A 26426-nucleotide genomic window follows, 5' to 3' on the forward strand; every position below is an offset into this window, starting at 1 on the left:
CAACAGCAGCCACCAGCAAAGCCATTGCATCTGGAACATGCAAGCAATATATGCAGGCATTGATAGCTTTGTGCAAGGAATACAGAACTTTTTCTTCAAAGTTCAACCCTACAAGAAGCACTTGCACACTTTCACGAGAAAGATTTGAAGATGGAAGCTTTGAAATCCATTACTCCATAAATCCAAAAGCTATTCCACCTACACATGGTAGGTTTTTAAACATTCAGCATGATGTAACAGGTTTAGAGCAGTTCCATGTAGGGAAGCGGATTTAAAGGCCAAGGTTTGGTTTGTTTTTCCTTTCTTCTGCCTCCTGTCTCTTCAGAGAAAGGAAGCATATCTTTCCAACAGCAAATGAACTTTCCAGTATGTAGCTGCCTTTTTCCATTGCAAATAATTTTATTTTTTTTAAACTGTAGGCACGTTAATACTTTCCTATATTGTTTCATGCCACCTATGAACTTGAGAACAAACTTATCAGTTTACATTTGCTTCACAATTGGAAGTTCATTTTTAAATAAGTTAATAGCTATAATAATTAATAGCTTCCTAATTCCCCCAAACGTGAGTTAAATTCTATTAAGGAAGACTCCCAGTTAAGCCAATCAAAAAAGCATTTGTAAAGTTCTCAGTTTGGACATTTATCACTTAAACCAATATTAATCTTCGTTTTCCAAAATTTGCTAAAATGGGTAAGATTATGCACACAATTACTGTCTCTTAAAAGTCACTGAAGTTTCAAGAGTAAAAATGTACAGAGAATATTTTATATAGACTTTTTTTTGTAGTTCGTAATAAACAACCTTTTAAAATTAAAATAAAAGATTTTGTTGCAGTAAGACAAGAATCACCACTCTTGACTGGCCTTCACACACACCAGATGTTAGATGCTCTTCTTGCAGCTGGCTCAAAGTTCACAAGTGACATGTCGCAGCCCCCTGTCTCGTAGAGCGTAGAACTGAACTTACCTATAAAAAAAAGTTAAGAAGAGGTCAAGAATTCATGATATTTCATCCTACTGTCACTAGATTTCTATACATCAGCTAGCTATTAAGATTAATTTAGATATTTAATTTTTTTTTATCAGTGTCAGAATAAAAGATGTGGTAACATGTGTCACCAGTACAGACAAGATGCTAGTTATTTAGTCTTCTTTCATATGACATATATACAGTAAACAGCTGTAAAGAACTAAATTAAGAGTTAATATTTACAAGATGTCACCATTAACGCAACAAAAGCACAGTGTGAGCTTCCTGCACCACCCCCAACCCTTAGAGAATAACCAGGCAAACTTCTTGCAATGACAAACTTCTTCAATTCTTTCCTCCCAGTCTCAGGAGAACAATTAGTAAATCATTCATCAACACACAGGAATCATGCTATGGCAGAGATTCCTCAAGTGTTCAAACTAAAATTCTTTTGAGAGGTATGTGTCTACTATTTGGAAAGAAACACAAAGGGTAAATAAAGTAATCAGAGATGCTTTGTTAGTTAGATCTCTTAAAAAAAGTAAAAAAGAAATGGAAAGCAGAGATCTGTTCCACAAAACAGAAGTGAACACTTCAGCGTAAGATCAAAGACTGCAACCTACCATCTGAGATAAACTATTATTGTTAAAGGAGTTACAGCAACTCCAAGTTACCTCAAGACATTGTTCATTCAAAAAGTTTCAATACCAACCCTATTTCTAAATATACAATTTACAAAGAAGCTGACTGAGATTCCAACTCAGATGGTAAGTTACCTTGCTCACAATATGATGTTTTTACAGCACCCTTCTCTCCACAACAATTTGATCAGAGAGATAAGAACTGTAATTTCCCCAGGTCAGTTTAATATACTTCTGCTCAGAACGCAGGAAGCTGATTCTGAAGTTGTAATCATCTCATACAGCCCTGCCAACTTCTCCATTTCTCCTAGCTCAAAGTCTTTTACTTAACTCATGATGCAAGAGCATGCAATATTTTAAGAACATATTTTAATCAGCTAAAAATAAAAAATAAAAAAACAACAACCTACTATGGTACGTTTGAAGCAAAAGTCTGTGTAAACCTCTCAGCTGCACATCCTAAAGCCCTATCTCCTGATGATACAGGAAAACAAGTAGCCACAGGAGAAACACCTAACAAGCTAAGAGCTTCCAATACCTTCACAAGGCTCTCTCCCCTCAGCAGAGGGGCACCCCCAGACACATAAGGCAGACTTACTGAGAAAGAAGATTCCATTCTGACACAGCAGCTACATGGTTCAGTAGTTGTGTACAGAATGCATCAGAACACAGTAACGCAACAGCTCTCCCTCAATATTTAATTACATCTACTACAGATATTTGTAAAGAAACATGAGCAAAAGATTCACTTCTTAAAGTCATTTTGGTTGTGGGTTTTTTTTGAATTTTTTTTTTGGTTATTGTTTTTGTTCAAGTGACTTCTTTAATTAGTTCACATCTTAATGAAGTGATTTAGTTAAGTATCCCCTTGTTTTTAATGCTTAATGTAGTGAATGTTTACTGACGAAGTTTTAAATTCAAGCTGGTAGGAGGCATTAGGTACCTCCTTCCCCACAACCAATAGCTGCAGTGACATAGGGGTTTTCTGAACTGCGACAGTAAAAAAAATTTCAACAGCAAACATGAAGATAGTAGATAAAATACTACAGATTGCTCTCAGGACAAAATCACGCATAAACCACGTTAGAGAAAAAGTATTTCAACCAACCAGTCTTTAAAAGAAACAATGATGTCTGGGTTCCCTTACGTTCTTCATGTCTTTGCACAAGCTACTGAACCGAGAGCCAGTAAATTTATTAACTACAATAATGTGATGCTAGATCAGATAAACAAGAATATACTACAAGATACAGCTTCCCATTCCTTTAGGCTGAGATACTACATCAGATAAATTTGTTCGAAAGACGTTTCCTGCACTGGGTTATACATACCAAATGCAAAGGACTTCAAAACTTGAGAAAATTTAGCATAAAAACCTTCACATAATGAAGCATCTACTGTTCCCTCACACCCAATTCATCTGAGATAATCAACGGTTACTGCTTTTGTACTGCTGATGTAAGTAGGGAGTGGCTGCAGGAGCATAAAACAAACCTGGTAAGTAGAGATATAGCAGATGATTTCAACAGACAAACAAAAAGCTTAATTCCAGTTATTTGCACGTAAACTGCAAAACCTCTGCTTTTGCTACACCTGCAATTCATCCCTCTACTGAAGTAGATTTCCTAATGGAAGTCAAGAAAAGCATGGCTTCTCAATGAAACAAAGCTGCTCTTTAAAGTTAAACACACAGAAACCAACAAAGATCCTCCAGAAAAAAAGAGAAGGAATTCACTAAAAGCAAAAAAATATTACAGATCTGTTCAGTGCAGCTGAGGAAGCAAACCATAAGGCATGGCTGCAGACCCCAGGAGCTCCAAGTCCCAGCAGTTGTGCGAGACACAGCAGTCTCCTCACAGCACTCTAGAGAGGAATCCCAATGCTCCTAACGCCCAGCACACATGGATACACCCAGCCTCTGGGAGTCACCCGAGTGATTTTCTTTCCCTCCTATTCCTAGCTCTCTTACAGTTGCCTTAAATATTTTTGATAGCATCACAACAAAGCACCTTTAAGTTTCCTCTTCTAAGGACAGTAGTATATCACATAGTATTAGTATTATCAAGTTGTGAACAAGCCAGACAAAGCCTTATTTTAAAAGTATAGAAATTCAGCCAACATTTGTACACTAAATAGAAATGCTTGTAACTTTTCACCTAACTTCATCTCAAAAGAGGGCTTCAGATTCTTCACTGTACTCTACCTGGAGCACATAATGAAAATAATAAACTGAAGTTACTGATACTCCAACAACTCCAAAATACGTCAGCGTTATGGCATGAAGGGGAGAAAAGGTGAACATGCTTCCTTTGAAACAAACTGTTTCAGAGCACAAAAGTATCTCATCGCTGAGTCCGAAGACAGCCACATAAAGGTTCACATATTGTACAGACTGATGTTCCCACAGATAAGGGAATCAATGAAAGCAACAGAACGATGAGCTTACATAGATTGAACCTGGAAGACAAGTGGCTCAGCATCTGCCTAAAGCAGCAGACTGATGTTTTTCTTCAGTCATATTATTTTCAGCATATTTCTTAATTTTCCATCCAATAAATACTTCTGCTTCAAACCTTCTACACTAGTTCTGAAAGATGCTAACAGCTTTTGCACATGTCAAAGTCTACATCGTTATTAGAATTATTACAGTAAGGTAAGTAGTAGGTAAGTACATTTCTTTAAATCCTATTCAAGACAACAAACAAAGCTATCAAAAATTTGATAATTCTATAGCAAGGAACTCTCATTTACCAACGTCAGTATTTACCTTCAGCAGCAGTATTAAAACTTAGAAGTTTTCAGTTTGGACACTTTAAAGGTGTTCAATTTTTAGTTTATATGACATTTATCAAAAGCGGAACTTGTCCATTATATGCATAATTCCACAACTACAAGAGGCACATTTTCTACAGGAACAGAGGGAAATGAGTTTGTCTTCTACTCATACCTTTGAAAACGTCTACTTATATATATAAAAAGCACTGAGAAACTGACTGATCAGCACAGATATCTACCTTTAAAGGCAGTATGGGAAGTTTCAGTCTTCAACACCACCATGTAATTGCCTTTAAAAAACAAAATCCTTCAATAAATCTGAGATATCGTTGCTCACACAAGCGATAAAAACTAGAAGAGGCAAATGTTGCAGTACAGCTGCATCGTAAAGCTCCAGGTGATTACTTCTTAAGAAAATAAGACAACCACCTATGTGAGGACAATAGGCTGTTATTTCACCCTACATTCAGACACCAGACATCTGTTCTAGTAGCTTAGTACTTGGAGTCTGAACTACTTCACAAACTCTAACAGCCTCCAAAGCAAGAACTCAAAAATAACACCCATCACCTACACACTGAAGAATATTTATGAGAGTAGAAGGCATTAGCACTGCCATACTATGCTCTGAAGAGGATCACTCATTTCAGCCGTGGCATCCATTTTGCAGCCTGTTGTATTCACATTGTGTTAATCATCCCTGCAATCATTCCAAAGTTTTTTTTGTCTTTCATTCCTCATGATTTATTTATTCACTGCTCCATGATAAGTTTCTTTCTCCACCCTTTCAAATTCCTTTCCCCTCATCATTCAGGAAGCAACAACATAACGTGTAAAAGTCTTTCTACTTGGAATCTGGAAGACCACAAATAATGCTTCAAAGCTTCCCTTGCCTTATTCAGCACAATGCTCAGCAACTGTTAAGAACGTATAGTCATCATGAGACTGGATATAGACTACTTATAACCCATTAAGATCCATCCTTCACAGAATATATCACCAAAATCAAATTAATTAATCTTTGAAACAAACGAACAAAAAATGTGTCATTTTGAGAGCTAAAGCTTCATATCAGCACACATACAGAAAAAAAAATATGCAGTTGTGCACTAGAAAAAAGTTTTTAAATGCAAACAACCTGATTGATCGTCTTCCAGATGAGCTGGAAAATGCTAACAATTTCAGTAAGAAAAGAAATTATTGCGCACACTGTGTTGACATATGTGCATTATACATCTTCTTATTTGCTCCATTTGGCATTTTTATTATTTTTAACAGTGATTAATATCACCAAAAAAAGAAAAAACAAACAAGCAAACCAACCACAGAACAAGCTACTACCTCCCTTCTTCCTCCAGCATACTCTCTCTGAAATAACACAACAGGATCATCTCCCTTCTTGTCAAGCCTGACGAACGAACTGCAAATGTGAAAGCCTGCTCCATTTTATCAGCTATTCTGCTCTAATAAAAGCACACCCATCATACAAAATGCTTTGAGAACAGGCATTAGTTCATAATGCGGATTTTTTTTTTAAAGCCTGCTGTAAAAACGAAATCATTTGATTTTTAAGAATAAAAACAGATTTTTTGCTATAATAGCTTTCACAAAGAAGTTTCTAAACAGATGCTTGAAGCTCCAAAACAAACAAATCTGAGATGTAATAAGGATTCATTCAACTGAGCAGATCCTAAGTTTTCTGCTTCACAACGGCAATGTCTTGCTCCATAATACTGTACACACAGAACTTTAGAAATTTGTATAGCTAAACTTATCTGAAGACAGCAAATGTATTCCATTCCAAGTGCAGCAAAAGTGACTGCTAAGAGAGCCTAAATGCAATGCTGAATCTACTTCAATTTTCACTAAATCACAATAGACGTAACTCTTAAATAATTCAAATTGAAGAACTGTACATAAAACTCTGAATTCTATAAAACTTGATTGGTGTGGGCAATATCTATCAAATACAACACCAGTAGCTTAAAGAATAGGTCTTAACACTAACTTTGAATAGATATGACCACAGTAATCCCTGAATTTTAGTTACATCCCAATGACCATTTCAAACAAAAAAGTCTCCAAATTAGGTAGCTAAAAGAACTTGTAGCTTTATGCGATAAGCTTTCACAGTTTAGAGATTCATACTCTTAAGCATTGATTTTTCTATCTAGAAACTACCAGAATCTAAAACAAGAACATAAGTATCACATAAGAAGGCTGTATAATTTGACATATCTGTAGTACCATTCTATAACTGCATTTCAGAGAATATCAGAATTGTTTTCTTTTTTGCTTATAGTTATTTTTTCTTATATTGTTGCCAGTAGGTAGAGAAGAATAGCAACTTGCTAACTGAACTCTTATTTAAAGGGGAAAAGCCCAACAGTGCTCGAAATCTTCCCCATAATGCAACAAATCAATTATCTTTTATAGCAAGGTTACAGTAAGATCTGCAACAAGTGTTTTTAAGCAGTGTTCTAATCCAACTTTCACTTCTGTGTTATCACAACTGGTAGCTATTTAAAATACCATCACTAACAATCAGCAGCTCTAAACACGGATATCGTAGCAATCTGAGCAGGAATTCCATGCTAACACTGAAGTCATCACCAGTTCAGGCCACGAACAGATAACTGCAAAGATCCAGGCCAAGAATTTTTCCCTACCTTTCTCCACATTACTGTGTCACAGGAGATCAGTCACTTACTATAACCATCGGAACTTCCTTCTCCTTAGCAATTTTATTAACTTCAGAGAAGCTGATAAGCAGTTAGAAATATTACATTAAACAGACCAAGAACTGAGGAGCACCATAAGACTTCAAAAGCGATGGCAACTGAAACAAGAAGATCCATATTTTCTTCACGGCTCAATCTCCTACTTTTAAGCACAAATTAAAACTACCCTCCTTGATGTGAGGGTTTCTTTTCAAAGAACAACTATGTGAAGCTCTTCTGAAAGATCAAGTGTTCCTAGTGATCACAATAGGTATCTTTTAAGGAAACAGAAGTTCCCCCAAACTTACTAACAATCCCACCCCAATTCTCTTTGACAATGCAAGGATACTCATGTTACATGTGCTATATAGTTCAAATAAAAAGATCTCACATCACTGCTACTTATGCATCCTTAGAATGTTTCCCACTTGGAACAAATGTTTCCAAATTTGGTAGACAAAGTGTCTGGAAACGAGACAATGAAAGGCTGGGCATTTATCAGCAATATTCCCTTCTAAGGAATGTACCTACAAGATCCAGAAACAAAGTTCAAGTTAACTGTTTTTCACTGCATTATTACCAATATAGCTGCTGTATTAAAACTTCCATGTCACCAAGGTTACATAAGGCCTGCATACCAAGTCCATCGTGCAAACTGCTACCGCCTACAGCAGATGCAGTGGCATGTGATGCTTCTAAGTGGACACTCCCATTTCTCACCAGCAAGGAGGTGCTAGCGCTGAGCACAGCTGCCTGGGAGGGGGAGCGGGACTGCACTTTGGCCTGGGAGGACTGCTGGCCTTGCTGACCATCTTGAAGGCTACGAGAAAACACGGATGGGGGAGACATTACCGGGAAGGAAAGGAAATAGCTAAAGTGAAGAAAAACAAGACTTAAAAAAAAAAAAAAAAAAAAAAGGTAAAATTACAGCATTCAGAAGCCATTTGTTAGGGTTAAGGTAACCCGTGAGTTATGTACAACAACTTGCTTGGACACTAATGTGACACCAGAACATACAAAGACACAGGTCCCACTCAAGCTTTTGGGAGCACTGCTCTTAGGGCCCGGCTGGGGAAATGCTATTCTTACGAGTTTTAATTTGTGGGTGTGAAAATAAGTTACTGGTGGTTAGTTTAACTGTATCCTGTGATCTCTCTCCTGTACAATAGAGGCTGTGACATTCTTCTCTCAAGTTAGATTGCTCATGGAGATATGACTTCAATTGTTCCGCTTTTGTTGTCAAAACATCACCATCTTCCTTGCTATTACTCTGCAGTCTTCCTACAAAATGTCTTTAAGATTAATTAGAAATCAGACACTGGCAACATACCTTGTGGATAACCACATTTGAACCAGTAGAACCAGAATTTTTATGGGGAGTACCTCTAACAAGTTATTAATTGGCAAAAGTTTTAGGACTATTTTAAAGTTATTTTGATAGCACAGCCCTGACAATGATTTTGTTGCTTAGTACTCCTTACCGCAACAAAATTCTTCTAAACCCAGAGATAGAAATTAATTCTTCAGAGAAGTGTGCAAGTTTAAAGCTATCAGCAGACAACGTCTGAAAATGTTAGTCCTCTTCATAACCTTCTCAATGCAAAACTATTTTAAGAAGCTGTTTAACAAATATTAACAATATTTTTAAAGCAGTTAAACATTAAATGTGGCAATGTCTCCAAATACAAGTGTCACACACATTAGAGCCACGCTGTAAAATTGGTGGTTTTATTATCCTTATTTTATATATTTAGAGAAGTTATGTCAGTCATTAGCTGGAGGACACTTCTTCAGATTATGAAATCATCTTTTTATCAAAATAAAATACAAAATTATATTAAAAGTTTGTTAAAACAAAAATTCTTCATCTTCTGTCTTAGAGCATTCCCTTTTGAAATACAGTCTCGACCACCTATTGCTTTTAACATTTCACTACACACAGTGTGATGCTACAGTTGGCAAGTGAGATAACTGTAAGACCTTACTAAGAGTTGAGGGTGTCTGTCTGATGCAGTTGTGTGTATTTTCTAGAACAACTGATTTTGCTTTTCCTTAGAACATCACTGCAAAATATGAAAGTGACTATAAGACCAGGTGTTAAGAACAGATCATGCAAAATATAACAGACATGCACGCAGTTGACGAGGTTAAAAACTACAACCTGTACTCTAACATATCAGAATCTGAAGCTTTATTCAGTGCTTTACTGTTTCAGACAAGGCTACATGGCAACAGAAGCCCTAAGAAAGCTCACAAACTTGCCAGCTGTCACTGTCTCACTTAAGTATTATCAGCAACACCAAAACAATGCTGTCTTTCCATTTAATAGTAGCTAGGTAGCAAAAGGTATACACAAGGTGTCCTTTCAGAGGTTATCCACACCTGTCACAGTAAAAACAAAGCAAAATATTGGTAATAACAGATTGCATTCAAGAAACTGTTACTCTCTATTTAATAAAACTATTCTTAAAATTTTGCTTGAGACTGTCACTTATATTCACTTATCAGATGCACATGCATATACATCATCAGCTACACAGGATGCAAATCCATACATATGTTTGAAGCAGTCAAAACACTGTCGATGCTTAGGCAGGATAAAAGGAGAGTAAGCTGTTTTGGTTTTTTTGTTGTTTCTTTTCTGCTTCCCTTTTGTTATTTCCTGGTTACTTAAGTAAACAAAAAGAAAATACACTTGCATCTAATTTAGCTTAAAAGGTGCAAAATTTACTAGACCAGGTTTTATTTGTCTTCTGCTGCCAATCGTGATGGCATTATAGACCTATCTTCTACTTGACATTCCCCAAAATGAACAACTAGATGTAACTCAGACTCTGTGGAGCCATCTCCATGACATCTGATTTGACATCATAGTTAGGAGATCAGGTGATTAAATTTTTTTTCTGTAAAGAATGGAGAAAAGTAACATCAGGGCCACTAGAAATGAGTAAATCTAATGTTATAAGTTAATGTAGGAAGTCATATTGATTAGCAGTATTAGGAACTAGACAGAAGTGGCTCACAAGTACATATGGGTATACATGTAGTTGCTGTGGCAAGGAAAGGATTTTGGTGGTAACCAGCCAAAAATGTATGTCCTTGTTATGTTACTGGAAGAAATAAAAATCACACAAAAATGAAGTTACTCATATAAAAGAAAATCAGGCTACTAATCTAGAAATTAGAAATAATCTGTAACTGTAATAAGTACAAATTTTCAGATACACTCCACAGTCTGCGGTTCAAATGGAATTTATGTCAAACAGATTAGTAAGCACTTGGGTGCTCAGCTGGCCTAAAACAATTTAGCTCCAAACCAAAGGACAGTCATTCAGCTGCACAAACATCACTGTGCAAAGTAACCTCTCTCAGGTAAGGAGCTCTAATTACTCCACACAACTTTCTACTGATCAGTAGATAAAACAGCACCGCCCACCAAAAAAAACCAGCAGGAGAAATGGAACATAAGAGTAGAACAGCAATGACCTAATAGGAAGTTTAAATATCCTTCACTAAGAAAGTAATGCACTATGTTTTGTTCAGCAAGACTAGAAATGTAACAAATTTATCTGAAATCATACAATGAACTTCTGCCACATCCTGTACTATCCAATTCAATTTGCAATGCAGAAGAAGTCAAGCTCTCATTTGTTAGGTTTTAGGCACTGTTCTAGCCATTCTCTTTCACAAAGAAAACCTAAAAATTCAGTAAATTCAGCCTCTGGCTATTTCAGTTGCACTATAAAAGTCACCAATATTCCTCCCCAACCCATTTTCCATTTATTTTCTTTTTATCTGCTCACTTTCTACAGTATTTTACAACTAAAAAAATCCACACAAATATTCCTAGAACAAAAAAATAGACTGGTCCTAGTGCTACAAGTTAGTTTAGGATACACAGTAGTATTATATATAGTATATATGGTATAGGATATGTAGTAATATTATTAAGAATGTGAAGGAATAACGACTATGTGCTGTGTACGTATCATGTTAATGGGAAGAACTACTTTTATGGGTAAATGCTCCTTACACTACAGGCAGTGTTATTCTTGCCAGAATCTGCAACACTTGAGGCAATCAGAGAACCAAAAGATTTAAAAAGCGGAAGATTTAAAATCATGCTGAGATCACCATTTCCAGTATTCGAGGTCACAGGCTGAGCAAGGAGTTGCTGTATGTAACACACCACTGGGTTCAGCACTGCTATTAAATGGGCTAGTGACAGATTGCCATGATGTACATATATATATGCTGTAAGCACTGCTGAGGCATGCAGTGCCACACAGTTAAATTTCATATATGGAGCAACACTGTGCGTTTGGTAACAAAGGCACTGTTATTACTTTATTGTTACTCTTTTCCTGGAAAGTTACAGGGCGCTCACACTATAGTTTACCTTTATTTTAGATTTGGATCCGTTGCGTATATTATTTAATTCTTCAAGATGTTGAAGAATTGTTGTTGTTGTTTAAGTGCTTCTCTCTCATTATCCACATAAATGAAAAGTGACTACAAAGATACTAGACCCTAACACTTACTCTCTTAAAGGAAAGAGAAAAGCAAAATTGAGTCAGGTAAATAATATTTTCTTGGGTCTTTTTTCTTGCTTCAAAGTTTCTGAAGTTTTTGACCAAAAAAAACATGGAGTCTGTTAGCATTAGTTCACTTCATTATTTATCTAAAATTAACTGTAACATGTTAGAGACTGGCTACCCTGAAAATTTTGAAAATAGTGCCACATATACATGCACAATTCAACAAGCCCACAGTGACATGCAGTGACAGCTTGAGGAGGTTATGGCGGGGAAGGAAGTAAAAAATGCCTTTCTGGCAACACTGGTGGGTGTGAGGAGAAGTGGTCTGCTGCATGCATGCTAAATACGGTGGAACATTTAGATACCCTACCTGAGGGGTGATCCGATGAGCAATGTAGGAGGGGTAGGGTTACTCCCTGCATTGTGCCGGCGTCGTACTGCCTGACGCCTAAATGTGCTGCGTTCACGTCGAAATGTGACAGTCTCCTCGCTGGCTTGTGCTGCTGCATCAAGACAGACTTCAGGTCAAAGAAGAACCCATCCTATTTATGTACAAAGTAACTTAAGACTCCTTTCTTCCCCCTGACCCTCCCCAAATTAACGAATTCCACTTGCAACAGAAAAGTGGCTCATGTGCTGACCGTTCAAATAAACTGCTGCAAGACAGGAGCACCAAACAACTATTAGTACAGATCCTGGGAGGGAAAGCAGAAGGGAGCGAGGGGAGGTCAGGGAAGGGCTGCATGTTTGTGTGAGGTTCTTCTAAGTGCAGCTAGCTCCGTTTTTTCCCCAAATTGAAACAACCAAGTTTCAAAAGTATCAGATATTTCATCTCTTACGTTTACAGATGGAAGAAAGTCTATTCTCAGTTTCCCCCATTTAATAGATAACAGTAAGAGAACCCCCAAGGAAGCCTAGTAATTCTCTCACTCCTCATTACAAAATTCTCTTCTTAATTCTATCAACTTCTACCAAACAAGCAGAGCCGAGTTTTACTTAATCACATCCCTTCAGGGGACACTTTCACAATACAGTGTTGGTTTTTTTCCTTTTTTTTTTTTCTTTCCTCATAAGCACGAATAAATGCACGTTGCCCTCTTTACAGTAGTTATCCTATGACTTGGAAAAGCTGGCACATAAGAATAAGGTTTTGCTTTTTCAACTTCTCCCTCCACCCCCACTTCCCCTCCAAGATTCTGGTCCACCTACAAAGCAGCACTGTGAAACAAAAGTTCATAGGTATGCAAGATGATCAGGCAATTACCCCCTTGGTTTTGGCTTTTGCAAATTCTCCCTTCCCTAAACCCACTTATACTCCTTAAGTGTCAGTCTAAAGAGAATCATTTTTGCAATTTCAGACTTCACAGCATACCTACAAACTGAGTATCCCTCCTGAGCCAAAGATGACCCTTAGCCTAACCAATTAGAATGAGGAGCACTAGAGAGCTCTGATAGGTCACAAAGAAAACTGGCTTAGGCAGGCAAGTGGAAGAAAAAAAAACTTCCTATAAAAATCAACGCAAAGGGAAAATTAAAATCTTGAAGGGGAAAAAAATAATAAAAAAAATACATATATGAATTACAGCCTGGTAGACAAGAAGCCTGTTACAGGACTGAGAAAAATCAAGGATTATGTCAAGCAAAAACAAAGGAAAACACTGCTGGAGCAAGATTTGTTATGCAGAGGCAGCAGAAAGACTGCAGGCAGAACAGTCCCGGTTCTCTTCAGCCCTCCAAGTTAAAACATTCTGTCATTACCTTTTCCAAAGTTACTAGAAAAGAATGTAGCACTAGTCTACAGAGTAGCAACCTACCACTGCCGTGTGCTACTGCCACAGCTCTGACAACACAGAAGGCACGAAAAAAGAGCCCACTTACAAACCACAGGTTAAACGAATACTGTACATGAAATTTCAACCTATAATTTGCTCTAATAGCTAAAATGCTACATAAAGAAATTATTTTAAGACCAATCTTAAAGTTACAAGCATTTCATTGTCAAAATATTTAGAAAATCCTTAATTCAACCGTTTCTGTTATTTTCAAGAAAACCGTGAGGTGAAAGCGAGCAACCCCACACCTCCACAATCAGTCTTTCGTTGTAAGCATGAATAGGTGATAACCGCTTTTAAGCATATTTCAGCAATGATTCAGTTAAAACATAAATCATTAACCTTTATGCTTCATTTTAATACACAGTTTAATTTCTTCAATTTCTGACTCTTACATTTAAGAGGACAAGTGAAACACCAGACAAGACAGCAGGAATTCTGAGTTTTCTTTATGATGGACTCAGTTAAAGCACAAGAGATCAAAAATCAGACACGAATTTCAGACACCAGTGTGTAAATCTCAGCTTTTCCAGTGCATACATCAGCATGCACAACTCACACATGCACCCAAAATACAGTTTCTATCGACTTCAGATGTAAAAGCAACACCATGCATTTCTACAAATCAGGCCACAGTTAAGCAACACAGAATAAAGAACAGCAATTGATCTTAACTGATGTGTAAACATCTTAGCTACCATTAAGATAGTGACAGCCTCTATTTACATTTTAATTATCACTTGCAGTTATGTGGCAAAAGCATTCAACTTCAATTCTTCTTAACACATCTGTTTTTATTCTGATATTCCTTCACACAGAATCACAGTTTCCTCAGCAAACACATCAGCTTCTGCAGCAATTTGAACCTAGCTTATAGAAACACTAGAGGTCCTTCCTACACAGCTCTGATCTACCAGTGAAGCAAGTTTACTTCCTGAACAGACAGAGGTGATCTCTTGGGGTAGGGAGAAACAAGGAAAAAAAGAAAAAATTAAATATAAATGAAAGATTTAAAAACAAACAAACAAAAAAAATCCCATCCACAATCTAAATTCCTATCTACTTCCAGATGAAATCTAAACATGCATAGGCAAATAACTCCGGCATTCACTAGGTTTTCTGTCATTTCATTAAGCTTTAAGATAAGTAGGTTTCGGTGTAGCATTCTACATAATCTGCCAAGGGATTTTGGATTTATCTTAAAAGTCTGGTCAGCACACATACGTTCCTCCTGAATGCAGCTTGTGCCATTCCAGATCACTGAGCAAGTCTATTCGCTGCTTTGAAAAGACAGCAGAGCTTTTCAGCCAAGGAGCTGCGAGTCTCCTAACATTACACAAGAGCTCAAGCTACATGTTGAAACCATGACTTAAAAATTGAAAAAAAAAAAAAAACCCAGTTGTGCAGAAAGGATTATCATTTGTTTGAAGTGTGGAGAGCCACTAAATTAACCAGACAGCTTTTGGGGGTTAAAAACAAACAACAAAAAAAAAACACCTCACAAAGCAATGCAGGATCTAAAAAACAGGTATGGAAACTACGTTAATATGCATTATTTGTAGTTCTACTTGTCTTTAAAGAAGAGATGCAGTATAGCTACTCCTGATTTTACAAGTAGCAGGATGAATATCCTCCAACAGCCACTACTATGCTGTAAGACCTATTTAATCAGGGGGAAATTGTTTTAATATAAGCAAGCTTCCTGCAATATTTATAAAGTAATACGTTTTGATGTTTATATAAAAAAAATAAAGAAAATATCTCAGAAGGACAGTAGCTTTTCTAAACACACTTTTAGTCTAGAGCTCACACTTCAATGCTGTGACTCACAGTCCTTTATCCCAGATTCCAAGAAAACGAAATCTAACATACACATGAATGTAGAAAATTCTGATCCAACAGAGAGAGATAACACAGACCGTGTGTCTTCAGTTTTGTGCGTGGCTGGTTTTTTTTTTGTTTGTTTGTTTTTTTGTTTTTTAAATCAGTCATGACAAGCCTTCCAGTTTACAGAATGTTTGTTTCAAAGTTTTTATTTCCCTGCTTTTTCTTATCTTTTGTGTTGGAACACCACACTTTACTAAAGTCAAGAAATTTACACTTAAATTTCTTCTGCATGACACCACATGCATTTGAGCCTCAAACATTAACCACTCTCAAGATCAGGAAAAAAAAAAAAAAAAAAAAAAAAACAACAACAAACAGACCAGATTTGAAGTTTAAAGTGCACATGAGAAATGCAAACCTACTTCCCACAGACGCACAAAATAAGAAGTAAAAGTCTACGGACAACTTCATAGCAAATTAAACCCTTCTAAACTTACTGCCAAATAAAATCTCTCTAATTTCAAAGAGAAAAAATTGTTTTGACTTGTGTTGTTAACAACTGTGTATCTGCACACATATTCATTAAAATTAATGTTTTCCCTTCTTTTCATTCTTTCATCTCCATTCTGATTGGAAGAGGGCCAAACCATCATTTATTAAGTCATAAGGACATCACTTCCTGAGTATGCATTTGGAATGACATCTTCCCAATAAAAAGCTCAGATGTATTCTTAGAGAAAACTCTCCAATGACAGCTTACAATGGCACCACTCTTGGAACACCAGAGCATAGCCTGAACGATCCCCTTTGTGGGCTATGACTTCCTAGAATTTCTCTTTTTACAGTATGTAAAACAAATTGCATGTCAATTTCTAATTCCTCAGTTTTAAAAAGAAAAACAGACATAAGGACTTGCCTTTACACTTCAACGCACAATTAGCTTTAACAAAAGATTAATGTTTTCTTTTACAGGAAAACATTTATGCAGACAAACCAAAAAAGACATTTATGTCATCCTGCACTTATCTATCACTTCTTCTGATCTAAGCTTTAAGATTGAAAATCATGAAGCTTGAGATTGGAAAGAAGGAAAATAAACAAAAATTCCCAAGCTTTACTACATCAACGAGGCTCACTTCATTTTGGCTAAGCTAAAATGCTAAACCTAGCATCCAATTTTTTCTGATGAATTCTGACATATAGACAAATTCTTGTCATGTAAGAAGATTCCTGGGAAGACATGACACAGAGGCACTGATGTGAAAAACTATAGAATTCAACAGATAAAAGTTGCAAAATTGTCTCATTAGAAAGCAAAGACAAAAAAAAAAAAAGCAACAACAAAAACAATCAACTACAAAATAGAAATAATATCCCTCACTTTTCTCAAAAGAAGAAGGTCATGAAGACTAAACTGTTTTGAAAATTAATCCATGAGGCATAGTTAGACTTGTGTACAAAACACAACATCTGGACACTCCATTTCTCACCATCAAACTGGAAGCTGTGCCCTTTTTCAACCACTGGTAATGATCAACCTCACAAACACTCAGTCAATGCTGACATCACAAGTTTAGAGCTCACGCATTCACACTGTCAATGAAATCTGTCTTCCAACCTTGAACAAATTTTGCTAAATAGCTGAAGTTTTGTCCTTCTGTATCTCGCATCTCATTTGTGTTGGGAATGTAAGAAAAGCTGTATTGCTCTTCAGAAGACATACATTAAGTTGAGAGAGAACAAAACAGTCTGTGACAGTCAGCGGCAATAACAGCTTGATTTCCCACATAAGCATTCATTACTTTATGTTTTTTCTTCCATAAAGTTTATTCTCATGTACCTTAACACTACTTTAAAAACTTAAGAAGGAAGGAATTAGTTCAGTCTATATCTCCAATGTAGCATTATTAGTCGCTGTGGATTACACACCATTATTAGACCAAAAATTCCAAGAACTTGAGAATTACTTGAGATGGAAGGGAGCCTCTAAAGGCCATCTAGCCCAACTCCCCTGCAATGAACAAGGACACCTACAGCAAGATTAGGGTGCTCAGAGCCTCTCCAGCCTGACCTTGGCTCCATGGACAGGGCAGTGCTTCACCACCCTTCTCATAAGAAACTTCTTCTCTATATCCAACCTAAATCTCTTACAGTTTGAAAACATTTCTCCTTGTCCTACCACAACAGACCCTGCTAAAGACTCTGCCCCTTTCCTTTTTATAGCCCCCTTATATACTGAAAGCATTTATTCAATCTCTCTGTTGAAAAAACCAATGTACTGGCTTATAGCATTATAAACAACAGTGGAAAATTACAAGATAAACCTAATGCCAATTTCTGAGGGAAGTTATAAGTGGATATGTGGGCAGCAAGGGAGAGACTGCATAAAGCAGAGGAATACCTCTGTCATATCAAGTTTAGCTGAAAAACAGGACAGAGAAAAAACAACACAAAACTTTTTGGGAAGCAAAGGTAGTCACAAACAAACAAACAAACAAAAAAAAAAACCACACACAATGAACCAAACCAAAAAAGAAAATTCAGAAGAAAAGCCCAAGGCTTCAGTGTTGTGATTGAAATGTATTAAAAAAAGTTCAGAATGAGATGAGAAGAATACAAGTTATGTCAAACAATCTGGAAAGGCAAACCCTGTCAAGTAGGGAACAACTATGACAATGAAGCCATCTGTTTTGAATTCTGAACCAAACATTTTTTTATAAACCAACCAGATAGACAAATTTCCATAGTAATACCAAAGACAGAATTCAGAGTCTCCGTTCATCTACTTCACCATTCTTCCTCTCACTTGTATTATTCCAGTATTAAAAACTGCAGACATTACACAACCTTTTTAACTGTAGTGTTGACACACTAGGGACAGAAGACCTAAAGCAAATCTACTAATCTGATTCTCTGCCCTGATACAGAATAGGGGGATATAACCCTATAATTTAGGGAACTGGGTATTATTAATAAGTAGTAGTATGTTCATGTAGTAGAAAACGTTCATATCCTACATTACTCTTTAGGAAGCCTGTTATTTGTATTTGGATTTATACATCTTTAGGAATAGATATGTTAAGTCTTTAGAAGACATAGCCTCTTCAGTATAAGTGGTATTCATTAGTACATCAGTTACAGAAAATCATGCTTGCTCTGAATGGGCTATTATTAACTATAATATCGAGTTACACTGCATAGCTACATTTGGCAGAAGCATGTAGCACTTCCATTACAGTACAGAGAGCTCTCGGAACTGTTTTTGGCTGTCTGTGTAACAATAAATTCAGATATATCTATAAAAAAGTGGCCTACTAACTTCACTGTAGTCAGAGTTTGATTTACACCAAGTACCAGAAGTTCCCATGAGATTTCTGCTGGAAATGAATAGCCAGGAAATTCATCAACATACATCATTTGTCAACAAAATCCAGCTATTCTTTCCAAATCAAGTAAAAAAATATTATCGTGAGAAGTAGTTGCACAAACACCATCAACCTATGACATGCAAAAACCTCAGTGCCACAGCAATGCAAAGCATTTTGGAGGAACCACTACTTCTAGTTTGTTTGAAGGTTAGAAAGAATTTAACTAGAGTCATTTTCTGAGTGCTGCTACCAATGGAAAATAAACAAAACTTTTTTAGTATACACAGCAATGCTGCAGAACGCATTTTTCCAACAAGTATCCTGGATTTCACTCATGCATCCCCACATAACTTTATGTGAAATACTGAATATTCTGGGCATAAAGCACTAAAGGAGTATGTTTCCATTAGATTAGCAGGAAGACCTTTACTAACAGTACTAAGGGCTTTTGGCAACTATACACATCCCTGGGTCTCAGCAGCCACTGCTAGGAGTCAGACAAAACTTGTGGTTTTTTTGTTTTTGTTCTTGCTCTCATCTCTCTGGAACAATGAAATTCAGGAAAGCTCAGCGTTACTGTGGTCATAAGCCTTCTAACGAAAGTCCTTGTGTTATCCATAAATGCCAGAGAGGGGGCAAAACAAGTAGGACAAAGTTCCACGCAAGATATACAGAAATAGCTTTTTGCTGTAGTAGTTATTGATGAGCTATTTTGTAAATGCAAGATTTATTCTACGTGCCACTACAGTGGCAAGTTCCAGAAATACAGACTGCAGAGCTGCGTTCCAGCCATGTCTATCGCTCCCCATGCTGTTCTCATCGTTAAGTGATGAATATTGTATCTCAGCCCGACTCAGATGACGCAGGATCCAAAACTCGGGAGATATCTCTATAAAAACTAGTCTTTACATTCTTGCACACTGAATCTGTGATAGTCAAAAATTATGCTTTCAGAATCAAATATTGATAAGGGCTAACATTAAAACTTCTATTTCATTCTTGATCCAAACGCTGTGCACACCATAGCATGATACTAGTTGGCATACAAAAAACAAAGTAAAATCAAATCAAGAAAGAGAAGAGTTTCTTGATTTTAACAATGAACCTCATATGCAGAAGAGCCCTTTTCTGCTGGCTACCCTGCTTATTTTGATCCAGTTGTAGAAGAATCCTGCAGAACACAAGAATAAGATAGCTTGTGTGCAGGCATGCACACACAACTAGACTGCATTTACAGTGCACATTTCGCAGTCTATCATTTCTAAACTTATCAGAGTTTGATTTCTCTTCCCCATGCAAAACTGTTTGGCTGAACATCTGGAGCATGGATTCATTTTCAGAAAACAGAACCAGCTTTAATTGCCTTAACTCTACATTGATGCAACCCAACAGAAGCATGGAACAGCTCTGTCACACAAAGAACAGCAATCACTTCAGATCACTGGAACCTTACACGACATAAGCATAGTAGGTAAAAAAAGTGGTATTTTGGTAACAGCAGACATGATCATTTGCCACAAAGCACCAGTCTCAAATTCTGTTTTTAGCTTCAGATTCTGTCCAATCCTCGCATGCAGATACACAAAGCATCTATGTACAAACACATGCAGACTTGAGAAGCCGAACAGGTTTCCATATGCTCCATGAAATGTAAGACTCTAATCCAAGCTCACAAAAACCTATTTTGCCTGTTTACAGTGATGTATTATAGGCCAGAAAACAACAGGATGAGCTGTTACTTCGTAACAATATGCAACATACAGCAGGAAAAGTGTCACACAACAATTTTATTTACAAAAGCCTCAAGTACTTAAATTGATTAAATAAATTAATTTGTTAAATTATAGCAAGTGTAAAAGAGCAGCATCTTAAAGGGTGTGTCTTTTACAGGTAATAAAGACTGGAAGAGAGCACATGACTTTTCAGGTCAGCTCAAGTTTTACAAAACATCACTGTGCCACGTACAGAATTAAGTTGGTTCTTTAAATCTTGACAAACAGCAATACTGAAATAGCACATATTTGACAGAAGCCAGGCACACCAGAGTATCAAGGCGGTATTTCCAAAGAATATCACCAGACACAGTTAGACAACTCCACATCTAACCCATAACCCACCAGTCACTAAGTAGCCTGCAAGAGTAGCTAAGAAAGTGATGGTAGTATATGACATCTTCCATTTAATTTTGGTTATACATGCACCACACTGAAAATACTTAAATAAGTACAGAATTTCCAAATGCTGTTTGTCTGCATTTTGACGAACTGCAATTTTTACTCAAATGCACAAGTAATCATCTCATAAGAAATGAGTCACTCACCACTTCCTGCCATAATAAGATTAAAATCAAACTAAGTTCTATCTGTCGAAGAAACACAAGTAGAAGTTCGTAAAGCATCCTGCTTAGTAAGAGAATACTAAGTTGTACACGTTTTCACAGTTCATATAAGAATGTACTTCTCAGTTACTTCCCTGGAGACCTGAATATAGAGTCATTAATCATCATTTCACTTACACCTTATCTGAAAACGAGGAACTTAAAGCTGTTGACTGGAAAAGGGTATAAATTTTTCTCCAGATGCACAGTGGAGAACCAGCTGATTTTCAGAAAGCTGTCATAAGCAATCCATAAAAATTCAAAAATATTTTTACATAAAATTAAGTAGCACTTTCAGCAGGAAATGACACTAGAGAACTTGCAAGTCAGAGCCAATCAATATCGTGATTTTAGGAAAATCTGAACCAGGCTTATTCCACAATTCACTTAATAATGCCTTAGTTTTCTCAGATAGCTTCTATGTACACATATACACAGTGCTTATTTACATTACATGTTTTTAAAAACACTCCCAAATTGAGTCACTATTGAGTCAACTCAATAGTGGGAAATACTATGAAGTAACTTCGATTCTACAAATTTACAACATTTTCTGATAAACAGTAACCGTAGTCAAGCCTTGTTTTCTTCTTTGATCTTAAGATATAGCCATCGTAGAACTCAGAAGTTCTCTATGTTCAGAAAAAAAAAAAACTAAAAAAACACAAACAAAAACACAGCTCCAAAACAAACCCACAGAAACAAAGCACAATAGGAAGGAATTATTCAGATAGCCTAGGAACAGATAAATTTAAACTACTGTCTTGATGGTAGACGTGACTGCATAAATATTAAGTAATGCAAAACAAAAGTAAATGTTTTTGTTCAGTGTTCACAAAAAAACACATACAAAACCCTGCCCCCTCCAGAAAAAAACAATCACATTCATTTCTTATAAAGGAAATGTTTCCTGGGATAGAGAGGATAGGATAACTGTTACTGAGAATTTGATGTCATTATCAGGTCTGGAGACCCTGAATCCAGATCATTTCTCAAAAGCAGCCCATAAGCTCAAGTAAGTAATAGTTGGGTGCTCTCCATTTACTGAAAATACCAGCAATTTCAGAATGACCATTATCTAAACAAAGTTCAAAGAAAAATCTGAACATTTTGATGCAAATACCAGCAAGACTCCCCTGCTTAGGCTGCTCTATACATTTTGTATCTCTAAGATTGAAGTTAGACACGTTCAGTTTGCTCTTCCCTGCTATTTCACTCATTAAAAGACTGATCAAAATATTTAGCAATATATGCCAATCAACGCTGCGCTGACTCTTTCATCTTCTACTGACGACTGAATGAAGTTTACTACGTTCTTTAAAATAAGGTACACGAATCCTCTGCATGTCTGTAAAGAACCTAAACAGTTTTAAGATATAATAAATCAAAGTGAAATTGTGCACTGATGAGAACATACATTCAAGACCATAAATACATAAAGCAGACCTTTTATTAGTCAAATAACTAAGTGCTATCAGTTTAACAAGGTGTAATATGAAAATGCATTAAGTGTTTAACCCCGGGTAAGCACTAAGCTAGCAAATGGAACTTTTCACTAAATACTACTGCAAAGCTCTCTGACTAGGAATAACAGAGTACTCACACATTAAGCTTCATTAAGTTTCCACTATCCCTCTTACTTTTTTTTTTTTATTATTATTTTTTTTTTTTTAAACAGAAGCATCTAAATATCTGTGAGCTAACTGTAAACCAGTCAAATTCGATCAGTAGTCACAAATGTGGTTTTCCATGAAGTAATTCTATTGAGTAGAGTTTGCTCATAAGCCACTGTAAGAGAAGAACCATTCATTGGTCACATTTCACAGAATTGTATCACAGAATCACAGAATTGTAGGGGTTGGAAGGGACCTCCAGAGATCATCGAGTCCAACCGCAAGCTCCTAGCAAAGATAGCAAGTTTCAGCTCCTAGTGACTTGACGTCTCTTTTACAATGTCAGAGACACTATGCTTTTACTGTCGTTACTATTCAGACTAAGTTTGCTACAATTTCTTACAATATTGCTGCCTTTATGTAAAGACAACTTATGAAACATTTGAGTCCTTAGTTAACAAGATCTAGGCATTTTCATAGGTTTTTCCTTCGACAAACGTCAGAGAATGAGGTAGTTGTTAAACACCTTCAAAAACAGTTTAAATCCACTTATCTTCCACAACATGAAGAGCCCTCCAGTTAAGGCAGTCAGTCTGGCTAAACAAAATGAGACTGAAACATTATGACAAGTGATAAACAAACTATCAAGAGCTGCAGAAAATGAAAAAATGCCCTTTTGTTAATCTATATTAATGCTAGCTATGTGAGTAAACTCGGTCTTACATTACACGAAACAAAGCAATAGTTACAGAAAGAGGAAACTACACTCCTCTCTCTAGCACAGGAAGGTAAGCATGTTCTCATAATGAGGACAAAACAAAGAATCTGTAAGTAAACAACATTGCACAGCCAACTTGAACAATGGCAAAGCTAAGCAAAAAAAAATCCCTAGAAGAATTCAGTTTAGTAGTTAGATCATCATGAGAAAGCACAATCGAAGATAGTATTGCAAGGACATTTTTTTTTTATATCACACTTATTGAGTTCATTCACCTGATAAGAGTTCATTCAAGAGGCAATAGTTGCTTCAATCCCATCTTACGTTTTTTAACCTGCACAATCTTTTAACCACAAACAGTCCCAATTCTGCTGTTAACTTTTTATATAGTATGCAAATTGAAAATTTTGACTAATACAACAGTAAGTCTGATTTGATCACAAATATTAACTATTAGATACAGCCCGAATTTAACAGAGACTGCCAGTAACAAATCAGCAGATACGTCTACCTAAGTACTTCATAACATCTGTTTGAATTCAGCTCTTGTTTCTGCAGATCTTCCATGAGAGGATGATTGAAATGCTTTGGAAGTGTTTTACTGGCAAGAACAGATACAGGAAGACACTTAAGCATACCTCAATTCATTAACAAAGTGTGGCAAGGTTACTTCTGGCAGGTCATTTACTTACCTCCACTTGCTGATTCTTGCTCTTCCCCTTCAGGAAACGTAGCCTGGCTTGGTAAGCTATTCCTAGAACGAGTGACTGACTCTAAATGTGAAGCCCTTCCCAGCAGAGATAGCTCATCTAGCACCTCTCCCTCTTTGGCTTCCAAATCAGATTTTGAAGTGGTTAACTGTTTTATGTTACCTGGTGTCATTAAACTATTTGGATCATTTAAGCAAGCTACAGTACCACTGTCCAGGCTTAGTACTCTGGCACGATTCTTGGCACTGTTTGTGCTAGAAGTCCGACGTGTAGATCGTTTTTTGCTAATTCCTTCAGAGCTCACGTGGGTTTTATGAATATTTTCAGAGTCTGCGCCCCCACGTTCTTTAGAAACATATTTGGTCTTTAGAGCACTGTACTTTCCCTCAGGAGACTGGCATGAATGGGATGTGGTGCTGGAAGAGCTATCACTGCTGAACTGATGAGCTGACTGCATACTTGACGTCCTGCTTAAGTCACTTTGATCACTGGAGTCCTCATCATGACAAAACACGGCACTGTGGGGTTTAGTACCAGATACACTTCTGAAGGAAACATATTCCCTGTGCCGACTTGAATCAAAACTACTAGCCCGCTTTTTTCCTGTCCGTCTTCGGCTGGACTTGTGGGTAGAGGCTGTTCGATGTATTAAGCTAGAAGATTTGGGTCGAACATCTCCTTCTTTTTGTTTTCCACTAGTTTCTTTAGAAGCTCTTGAATCTAACAACAGAACTACTTTCTCACTCTGCTCATCTCTTTGTTCAGCAGCCTTCCCAGGTGGCCTGTCAGCTTGTGTAGTCAGTTCATTGGCATGTGGGTTTTTATTGGCCTCTTCCGAAGCAGAGGCACTAAGACCCTTCTGACTGTGCATCTCACTGGATGCATTAGAACCCTTTACCTCTTGAACACCACTAATAGAACTCATTTCCACAGCAGTCCTTTCACTACTAGTCCTTTTGTCAGTAGTAGAACTACTGTCATCCTCTGAGTCAACACCACAGTCTTTTTTCTTACCATCCTTTTTCTCTTCTCTAGGAGACTCCTCCTCATGCTCTGACAGCACACTTTCTATATGCGTAGAGCTAGTATGTTCACTTTTATAGCTACTGATGGTACTGTTAGTGTCACGATCAGTCCCACTGCAGTAGCTTTCTGTTGAACCACTGCTTCTAGTACTCAGGCTTCTCAGACTGTCCACACTTTTGTCTGCTTTCAAGGATTTGCTCTTCCCACTCTTAGCCAGTGGTTGAGGGCTGCTACTTTTCAGAATGTCATCCAACTGAAAAACTCCTGAAATGCAAGAGTTCTCAGCCAAGGACTCTCTAGATCCAGAAGGGGGCTTAGAAGCTTCTAACTCACTGACAGTATCTAGTCCTCGTCTTTGTTGATAAAGAGGGAAGTCATTCAGTGAAGCATCTGGAAAAGCAACAGCAGAGCTAGAAGTCCTTGGTACACCTCGTGGTCTGTGATCCTTTCTATAGGAGTGAGAATGCAGAGTTATAAGCGAAGCTACTTCTGAGTCACACGCATTAGCTTTAGACTGGTCCACAAGCTGATTGTTCGAGAGGCACAATTTATCACTGTTGTCTCGTGGCAGATCTTGTCCAGACGATAGTGAAGGCTGGATGGAGACAAACGAGTCATTCGACACCAGACGAAAAAGCTTCCGATCAGTTGCCAAATCTGTTGAAGTACATATTTATATGAATATTTTACAAGAATATTTACAATTCATAGTTTGTTTCTCAAATGCTTTTTAAAAACAAATGAATTTGCAAGGACAATGCTTTATATCACAATTTAAAAAAACTTCTTAATGTCCAGACAAGTCTGACAGCCATTATGCTTTAAAAAAAAAAAAAAAAAAAAAAAAGCAGCAGCTAAATCTTAGTAGGTAATAGAAGACAAAAAGAATTCCAACTAGCCCACAACCTCTTTTCTTGCTCAATGTGTCTCAAGGTTTATACATGTTCCCCTGACTCTGCTTTCTGTCTCACCTCCTGCAGGCAGTAAACTGTTTCACAGAAATCTTCGCTGATTAAGGAAAATAACTCCCCTCAACTCTGAGGGCAACAAAAACAAACAAAAAATATATACCACACCTAACACATACCTTATAAACTTGTGGGTTTCATCAAAATCATAACAGAACTCTTTAGGAATTCACTGAGATTAATTCAGACAGTGCTGAATTACGGTTTGATGAAGAGAACAAATGTTGCCTGCCCTTTCAAAACTGATATCCTACTTCTAACATTGGCTCTGTGAAAGCAAGTCCCAAGGATCTGCTATCAGCTCTTGTTCAGGATCATTGTTTCCATTACTCATCACAAAAC

The 26426-nt window shown here is 37.0% G+C and overlaps 1 protein-coding gene across 11 annotated transcripts in view; it reads right to left on the bottom strand.

Moving 5' to 3' along the window:
• The window catches only part of PCNX1 (pecanex 1), an 86791-nt gene that overhangs the window by 40365 nt on the left and 20000 nt on the right, over positions 1 to 26426 (bottom strand). For 3 of the 11 annotated variants that reach the window (XM_052693637.1, XM_052693635.1, XM_052693642.1), the window contains 4 exons: positions 24073 to 25773; positions 12016 to 12148; positions 7746 to 7927; positions 878 to 968 (listed from right to left, as the gene is read on the bottom strand). In XM_052693637.1, the coding sequence (XP_052549597.1) occupies positions 878 to 968; positions 7746 to 7927; positions 12016 to 12148; positions 24073 to 25773 (2107 nt within the window). The remainder of the gene's footprint in view (positions 1 to 877; positions 969 to 7745; positions 7928 to 12015; positions 12149 to 24072; positions 25774 to 26426) is intronic. The other 8 variants (XM_052693641.1, XM_052693640.1, XM_052693639.1 and 5 more) reach the window with 6 other exon arrangements.

The sequence above is a fragment of the Tympanuchus pallidicinctus genome, unplaced genomic scaffold (assembly GCF_026119805.1).
Source record: "Tympanuchus pallidicinctus isolate F22 unplaced genomic scaffold, pur_lepc_1.0 scaffold3, whole genome shotgun sequence".
NCBI lineage: Eukaryota > Metazoa > Chordata > Aves > Galliformes > Phasianidae > Tympanuchus > Tympanuchus pallidicinctus.